Here is a 9323-nt window from a genome sequence, read left to right on the forward strand (position 1 = left end):
GATTTCCCATTCTTGGAGGGGTCTATGATGCAAACTCCCAGCCCACGATACTCTGGGATTTCTGTGCTGACATGAAGCGGGTTTGCTGGAGGGAAAGCTGCTCAGTCATGACTTTAGGGAGCTGAGGAGGAGGATTGGCAGTGTGTGTGGAGGTGCCTGGTTACTCAAGGGTTATTAACACCTCAGTGATGTTCCATGACACTGCAGCTGTTTTTTTGGAGGCCCAGTGCTAGGTTTGAACCCAGTCTCATCCTCTTCAATATCTCATCCATCAGTCAAGAAGAGTTCCTTGGATGAGGGAGTCCAGTGTGCAAGATTCCCTGGGATGGCATTCCTCCAGTGGATAATCACAGAATGTTTACTGTCTATGATTGCTTGTGGAGCTAAATTATAGCAATTTGTGGAGAGAAATATTTAAATTACTCTCCTGTCTTCTTTTGCATCATTGGTGTGTGTGGTTTGGCGTTTCCTATTAGTCTCATGCCTGTTGTAATTGCAGAAGCTGTAGTGTGAAGCTAAATGTTATTACCTGAGCTGAGGCTGGGAAAGGTGAGAGCAGCAAAGGGATCCAGGGGAATGTAGTGCTGTACATGTCTGACTCTTGGGTCATCTTCCTTCCACACAGGTGACTCAGACATCGGAGCAAGGACCAGCAGAGCACATAATCCCTTTCGATTATGCAAAACTTGTGATGTTGCCCAAATCCCAAGTGAGACAAACTGGCTCTGAGGTGGTGACTGTGGAGAATTTGTTTGATAACAGTCACTCTGATGTGTGAAGAAATCAAGTGAGGGACGGGGAGGTTGCCTGGCCTAGCACCTGGTATCCACTAGGCTTGTTCAGGAGCTCAGTGTGCTGCTCCACCTGGGAGATTTGGGGCTTCTTTGGGAAAGGCATGCAGCAGGCACAGCATAACCATGGACAGGGGAGGTTCATAGACATTTACTGCCTGAGAAGTCTTTCTGCAGTCAGCTGCTGGTAGAACACTCGTCTCCTCCAACACATGACAAATAAAGCAGCAGAGGAAAAGATGGGAATCAGGTGTGATCCTCCACTGCTGTGAACAGAGGGCAGAGGACTGGTACAGGACAAAGCTGGGGCTTATGGATAAGGGAAACCAAAAAAAAACTGTCCTGAGAATTTAGGTTGGAGATTTTTATGGCTGAATCAGTGATGTGCTCACAGGTCCCTTCTGCAAGGCATAAGGGATGCTTTGTTTCTTCTGCTCTCACCTGTTATGCAGCTGGAAAACTTCTCCAGAGAAAACAAAGCACAGAACTGAAGAGCTGACCCTTGGGCCTCTCTTCTCCAGTAGAGACTTCCTGGGACTTGTGCTAAATAACTTCAGCACTGTTTGGATGGCACCTTCTACCACACGGGTCTGATCCCATCCATGTTTTTGCTGTGGGTCTGTTAGGAAGGAGGATCCCAGGCATGTCCAGGCATATCCATCCTCTCTGTGAGCAAACAGCCCTGAGATCTGCCACCACCCTCTAATTCACCAGGGACATTCTGAAAAAAGTGAAGGAGCTGTGCCTGTGTGCCAGTGTCCCTTGTGGTGTGGCACTAATGAAGATGTTCCAGGGTGGCATAGCTGCTATGACTGCACGTGAACCTTCCCCTGGCACGTGGGGCACTGCCTTGTAAAATGCACTCAGTACCTGCTGTAAAGTTTGCTTCTCTGGTGCTGGCATAATGCAACAGCTTCATTGTGCACGCCAGTTCCTTTGAGTCTAAATTTCATAAAGCTTTTTTATATGCAGCTTCCTAAAATATAATCTGATAATTAATGGCTTGCTGAATCCATTATGAAGTACAATTAGATGCAGGGTTCCTGTGGCTCTGAGGGGACTGGTAGCATTTATCTTCCTTTTCCTCATGCCAAAAGGTTGAGCCCTGCCACTACGATATTTACCCACAGAGGGGTGATCCTGCTGGATCCCGGAGCCTGGGAGCACGCTGTGAGCAATGCCTGTTGTATCCTGCTGCCCAGAGCCACAGCAGCATGGGAGGGGGACACATTGGAGCTTTCCAGAAGCATCTTGCACCGGCTGCTCAGTGCCACCAGGCAGAGATGGTGGCACAGGAGCATGCCAATGTGGCTGTGCCAGTGGGAGACTTTGTTCCTGTTAAAACTTGGAGGGAAGAAGAGAGCAGCAGAGCTCTCAGGAGAGGGGCTGGGGGAGCTCATGGCATGTTGTGTGTGCAGCAGCAAGCTTATAAGTAACCCTGCTGGAGTGTTGCACATCTTGAAGGGCTCCCACGTATGGTCCCCTCAAGCTTTGCGGGGATGGTGACATGGAGGAAGCAATGAGGTTAAGTTGCCACTAAATCCATGAATGACCAGGAGATGGTGCTCAAGGTCTTGAGGATTAGTGCTAGTGCCCAGGTGCACCTTTGTGAAAGCTCCTCTGAGCCTTCCCAGGCCTTCCCTAGCTCCTGGGCTACCACCTGTGCAGAAATTTTGTGCTACTCCCAGGCTGAAGGAAAACTCCAAGCCCTGGACAGCTCACCTCCAAACCCTGAATATCACTGCTTAAAGGGCCTGAAACTGGGCCTTGGCCACCTGTGGAGAGAGTGAAATGCACCTGTTACTGAGGTGAAGAGGTAAAAAACCTGGGATGCCCCTTGGCCAGGAGGAGAGGGGCCAGAGGGTGAACTGCTGGAGCCCATTTCATGCCTGCTGGGGCATTGTGCATAGCACTTTGGATGAGCAATGGGGATAATGACAGAACAAGCAACTATGTCTTGGTGGTTTCACAACAGATGTGCTGGGAGGAAAGCAGTGGATTTTGTCCCACAGGCTGGTGAAGTTGGAAGCTGTTCCCCATTTTCTGACTTTGTGGGGGCTGGGAGTTGTGGAAACCCTGCACAAGCTGTGGGAGTGCTCTGGCATGGGAAATGGGTTGTACAGACAGTGCTTTACAGGTGTCCTGGCCTTTATGTGTGAGCAGGGAACATTACAGTGAATATCTGCAGGGAGCACTACAGTGAATCTGATCTCTCTTTGTTCCTGGAAAACTGTGGAGGGAGGAAAAAGGTTCAGCAGGGCTTGAGGAGAAGTTGCTGTATTTCCAGTCCTGTCCTAGGACAGAGGCAGCTCAGACAGGGCAGAACATGAGCATGGGGCCTGTTGGCTGTGCCCTTTGGGCCTGAGTGTTATCACAGCTGAAAGAGGACAACATAGGTGTTACATCAGGAGTGGTTCAGGCTCACCTGTCCTGTTTGGGGCTATCTCTCCTGCCTTCCTGCCCAGCAAGATCCTGTGTGGATGTATCCTCAGCAGAGTCCTGCCAGCGGCACACACCCAGCAACAACTCTGCAGCTTTACAGAGTCCATTGAGCATCTCCCATATTATTATGAGGAGATAATAACTCACATCCCCCCACTCCAGTTCCTTCTTGATGGATGAGATACACACAGCAGAGCAAATTGCAGTGTTAGCAACACCTATGTTTTACCTGGGAGGGAGATGAATTTCCCAGGACATGTCCTGATCTGGTGTGTACCACACTGGAGATACTGGTTGCTGGTGATTTCTTGTTACACTATGATTTTTTTTTCTCTGTAAAAATAAAATATGGAGAAGGAGAGATGTGTCTGTGGAGTTTCATGTGAAGCAATTCTCCAGGAGGAAAAATCCTTCATTTTTGAAAACATGATTTTTTTCAAGTCTTGTCCTGGATGCTGGGTGACCTGTTGAGTTTTGGGGGGGTCCTGTGCCCCTCTTGACCTTGGTGCCATCCTCTAAGGAAGCAGAGAATCTGTTTTAAGGTCAGGCTGGATCATGAGACCATCCTGCCCTTCACTGTGTCCTTTTGCAGCTGCCAGATGCATTTGGGGAAATGGCAGAGTGCCTGTAACAGACTGGGAAGTGACATCCCATGGAGGATGTTAGATCAGGTAATGGTGGAGTGACAGGACAAAGGGGAATGGCTTTAAGGTGAAAGAAGGTAGATTTAGAATGGAAATTAGGAAGGAATTTTTCCCTGTGAAGGTGGGGAGGCTCTGGCACAGGTTACCCTGAGAAGCTGTGGCTGCCCCATCCCTGGAAGTGTCCAAGGCCAGGTTGGATGGAGATTGGAGCAACCTGGGATAGTGGAAGGTGTTGCTGCCCATGGCATGGGGTGGGACTGGATGAGCTTTAAGGTCCTTTCAACCCAAACCATCCTATGATTCTATGATTTTTACATCTCTGTCTGGTTTAACTCAGCCAGCAGCCAAACCCCTTGCAGCCACTCGCTCACTCCCCCACCAGTGGTATTTGAGAGAGAATTTGAAGGGTCAAAGCTGGAGAACTCGTGGGCTGAGATAAAGACAGTTCAATAGGGAAACCAAAAGCCACACACACAAGCAAAGAAAACCAGAATTAATTCCCTGCTTCCCATGGGCAGGCAGGTATTCAACACCTCTAGGGGAGCAGGGCCCCATCGCGTGGAACAGCAACTTGGGAAGACAAGCGCCGTAACTCCAAATGTTTCCCTCCTTCTTCCCTCCAGCTTTATATACTGAGCATGATGTCATGTGGTCTGAATACCCCTTTGGTCAATTTGAGTCACCTGTTCTGGCTGTGCCTCCTCCCAACCTCCCATGCACCCCCAACTTCTTCCTCAGCGTGGCCTTAGGAAAAGCAGAAAAGGCCCTGGCCCTGTGTAAGCCCCACTCAGCAATATCAAAAGCACCTCTATATCATCAACCCTCTGTTCAGCACAAATTCAAAATACAGCCCCACATCAGCCACTATGATGGCAGTTAACTCCATTCCAGCCAAAACCAGCACAATCTCCTTGCATTTAAGGTGCAGGACCAAGCCTGTGACCATTAGTAAATGTCTGTTTTCTGTACAACTCCCATTTGTGACCAGGTGTCTGGCTTGTTGCTGTGGGATCCTTTGGAAGAAGGCAGAGTGCCCTGGGTACACTAGTGGCCCTGAACAACCCTCACTTGACATTTCCCATGTAAAGTGTCATTTCACAGCCCCCAGGTGTTATTTTAACACAGTATATGCAAATTTGGTGGTCTAGGCTTTGTTTTGGGGTTAAGGTTTTATTATTTTGAAATCCAACCTGTCTGTAATTAGGTGCAAAGATCTGCTGCTTGCTCAGAATTGAGGGATGGCAGTGGTGGGAGCACAGAGGCAGTTTGGATGTTCCTTGAAGCCTCTTGTGGGGGAGAGCAGGAAAAGAATGGATACCAGTGGTCTGAAAACCCTCCTTGTGATTTGGACAAGCCCTGGCAGCCCCAGCTGATGCTCATGTCTTGGCAAATTGTATTATTGATCTGGCAGACTGCCAGCATGTCCCCAGTTAATTTGAGCACTGGAAAAGGGAAGTGATGTCTCCAGTGGCCTCCATCCAGCTCAGCAAACCTGAGTGCCCTTTCACAACACAGACATGAGCTGCTTCAGCAGCAAGAGGCGCTTTCCCAAATTTTGGTGGTTTGCTGCTGACAGTTAGATCTGAGGCATGTGCCCAGGAGATGGGCTCAGTGACCTTCTGTCCTGGGGAGGAGCAGGCTGGCTGATGGGTGCTTAGCTGCCTCTCCAATTTATGTACTTGAACCCCCAGTACTATCAACTGCATGGGGCCCTTTTCAGTAAGTCACCATAATTCCTGATTTCCTGTGTTAACACAGTAATTCCTTTTGTTGGGAGCAGAAGCTCTCGCTTTTCTTTCCCTGCACTGTTTATGATCACTCAAGGTAGGGAATCTACCCAGACTTCTAATCAAGTTTAGCAAACATGATAATGTGTAGTTCTTAGTCCATGTAATAGCAGACACATGGATGCTCTGTAAGTTGTGGTACAGAGCTCTCATCTACAACGGGAGTGGGGCTGGGACACACCCATGGATCGGGCCAGAGCACTGGTTTCTGTGACCTGCAAGGAAACAGAAAGCCCTTGCTGAGACAGAGGCTGAAGGAGCAGTAAGGAGCAGTAGGATCTGAATTGCACAGTTGAGCATCTCAGCACCACTAAATGTCAGACCATGTGCCTGGGAAGAAGCAATGCTGGCTGCATGGGGACAGGAGGGAACTGGTCAGACATGTTTCTTGGTTTGGAAAGACAGGTGCCTGCTAAGGAAGGCAGGAGCCTCCCCTGAAATGGAGAATGTAAACCTTCCCCATCCCTCCGAATTACTATAAATTTTAAATTAAGGGGCTCTCAGGCAAAAAAATATGGTAGCAGGAAATAACAGTTCTTTAATAGGGAAGGAAATAAAAGGATAAAATAAACAATGCAGTACACTGGAACAACACTGACAGAGTCAGAACTCAACCTGACACCCTGTTGGTCAGGATGTTGGTAGCAGTCCAATTGGAATTGTGGCTGCAGTCCTCCTGAAGTGTCAGTTCAGGCGAAGTACAGGAGCAGGGATCCTGTAGATAAAGGGTGTAGTCTTCCTCTGAAGATCCAGTGGAAGAAGAGGCAGCTGCTCGTCCTCTAGGAAATTCAGTGGAGAAGCCCTGCTGGTATTCCAGGACCTCCAGATTATATCTGGGTAGCAATACTTGGCTCCTCCCTCTGGGCGGAGCATCTCTCAATGGGATGCTGTAGTTCCTATCAGTCACAAGGTGACATTCAATAGCCTGCTATCAGCAGATGTCCCCTCCCGAGGGAGGAGTGATTGGGGAAGAGATAAGGAAAACTGCCCACTTGACAAAAAAAGACAACTGCCATACAGATGGTAATAGAATACATCTTGCCTTGCAATCTGGAACAACATGTAACCGCATCCTGAGGGCTGCTGGTCAGAACTAGAGGCATGCAGAGTCCCGAGTGCTGTTTGTGGGCTTTAGGAGCTGCTTTTGGCATGTCAGAAGGCATTCTTTGCTGCCCTTGCTCTGAGAGTTGCTGCAATGACATGTCATTGCTTGCAGCTGTTCACCCACAGCAGCACGTAACGTGTAAATGACAAACTGGAGACTGTGCAGGAAACAACTACCAGCATGAGTCAAGAGGTGGGAAATCTGCCAAAGAGTACAAGAGTGAAGGAGCTCATGCTGCTTGGCATGGCTGGGGAGTGAACTGGTGGCAGCCTTTTCCCCTGTGCTGGTGCTTACTGCCATCTCATGCTGAAGAGCATCAACACTAGTCAGGGCTGATCTGTGCAGAGCACAAATGTTTAGACTGGCCTTATTTCCTTTGTCTTGGACACCCTGGAGATGCCCAGCATTGCAGGCAGTCCAGACAGTGACCTTTCCACCTCTAATGGGAGTAGTCACTCCGTGTCTTGCTCCAGGGAGCTCAGGGTCAAGTTTGTTGGCCTGTGTTCCTTCATCCAATGGATCAGGGATGCTTAGAGGCCTGTAGCATATGGAAATCTCTTCTCTGTGCCTCTTACATGCTTTCCTGCTGGCCCCAGAACCTCCTGCTGATGGGGAGGGTTGGCCAGGATGGGTCTGGTGTGCACATCCTTGCTAGCAGCACAAAGGAGCTGCCAACAAATAGCTCTGTCTGGATAGATTAGATCTAGCTTGGGACTGTGCAAAACTGTCTCTGCTCATAGGTTTTCCATCCACTGGAGGCTTCCTGCTGGAGATGGGGTTTGCCTTTCTCCACTTGGCTGAAATAAGGTAAGCAGAACCTGCCTCGGGTTTCAGGCTGCCTAGGCAGATAATCTGTGCCCCTCCAGCTGTGCTGAGCCTGCTGACGGGTGTGATATCTCTCCCCAACATGTGAAGCTGTCTTTTTCTGCCAAAGGAGGCCAAGGCCATAAGTCACCTACTTGATGACCTTTGCCTTCTGGCCACCACTTTGGAAGGGAAAAGTTACAGTCCAGCCCTTGCCAGCCACCCTTGTCCCTCCACTTTGCTGTCCTTCACCCAGACTAGGTCCCCAGTCAGCTCACCCCAGCCCCCCACCCACTGGTCTGCCATCACCCAGACCTTCTTCCCAAAGCTCATGCTGCAGAGGTGGCACCTCTCAACATGAGTCTGCCCATGCTCTGCTCTCTGTAGAGATGTGTAGAGGCACATCTGGAAAGTCTACAGCTGCAGGTAAATAGTTCCCATTCTGGCCTTCTGCAGGAGTCACAAGGAGGGCTCTGTGCTGGGTAGAAGATGGGTGGGATGACTGGAAAAAAACCCTTGGTGATTACAAGTGAGGGGGTTGTTCCCTTTATCCAGCTTGTGTCCTTTTCAGAGCTCGGAGAGTCCAGTGAGACATTGCTCAGAGGGTCCAGTGAGACATTGCTCAGAGGGTCCAGTGAGACATTGCTCAGAGGGTCCAGTGAGACATTGCTCAGAGGGTCCAGTGAGACATTGCTCAGAGGGTCCAGTGAGACATTGCTCAGAGGGTCCAGTGAGACATTGCTCAGAGGGTCCAGTGAGGCATTGCTCAGAGGGTCCAGTGAGACATTGCTCAGAGGGTCCAGTGAGACATTGCTCAGAGCCGAGCTGCCCCATCTGTTGATCCTTAATGCCGTGCTAACATCATCTTGGTTTAGTACATTGTGCTTCAGACTGAAGTTGTTTCTTTTGTCTCTGAGCATGTAAAGCTGTTATTATTGAGCTGTCTGGTAGACATGGGGCTTTCTCCAGCGGGATTATAGATGATGGTGAGTTTGGTGGCACTCAGGAGCAAGCCAGATGATCCCCATGGTGAGTGTGAACTCCTGTTTATCACCACTGCATTCCCCTTGCCACATGGCCGGATTCTGTGAACAGTGAATTCCCTCCCCAGCTCCCTCCAGCCTCTCACACGAACTAACCCAGATAATCCTTTGCTATCTGCCACATCTCAGTAGATCTATTAAATACACATGAGTTCTTGTGTCCTTGTGTGTAACCAGGATATGCTCAAAGATTTCAAATCCCCCAGTGCAGGATTCTAATCAAAGTTTCTGTCAAAGTCTAAATAAATAACACCCCTTTTACTCATCCATTTCTCTGTGGCTCTGAGGGTTTTTCTGTTTTAAAGGCAAGGCATTGCTGTTCCCCCCCCCCCAATGAGCTGGTTCACATCATTGGTGGTACAGCAGGCCAAGAGCTGATGGGAATCTGTGGTAGGGGATTGGATTTGGGATTCCAGGAGCTTTGCACAAGTGAGGTTGGGTCTCCCTGCAGCTCTAGTGGAGGATGAGGACAGAGTGGACTTGCTTTGGGGGTTGACAGTGACTCATTTCATGGTGATGAAACTAAACCCTCAGCCTTGCCATGCATCAAGACTCAGCCTGTGTCCCTCTGGGATGTGCCCAGGTGTTTGCCAAGTGCTGGCACTTAGGACAGCCAGCAGAGCAGGTAGCACAGAGAGCACATTCCTGCTGGTACTCTCTTTGCTGGGTGCCAGTACCTGTCCCCGCCTCCCTGGCTCTCTGCAAAG

General features: G+C 49.6%; 1 protein-coding gene across 1 annotated transcript in view; it reads left to right on the plus strand.

Annotated features, from left to right (window-relative positions):
* Positions 1-1517, plus strand: part of ZBTB40 (zinc finger and BTB domain containing 40) — a gene marked incomplete at its 5' end in the record, with an annotated part of 34072 nt that extends 32555 nt beyond the window's left edge. Inside the window, 1 exon segment of the mRNA XM_084220383.1 lies at positions 626-1517. Within this exon segment, the coding sequence (XP_084076509.1) occupies positions 626-778 (153 nt within the window). The 3' untranslated portion in view covers positions 779-1517.
* Between the last annotated feature and the right edge of the window lie 7806 nt (positions 1518-9323).

This window comes from Fringilla coelebs (assembly GCF_963513975.1).
Source record: "Fringilla coelebs genome assembly, chromosome: 22".
NCBI lineage: Eukaryota > Metazoa > Chordata > Aves > Passeriformes > Fringillidae > Fringilla > Fringilla coelebs.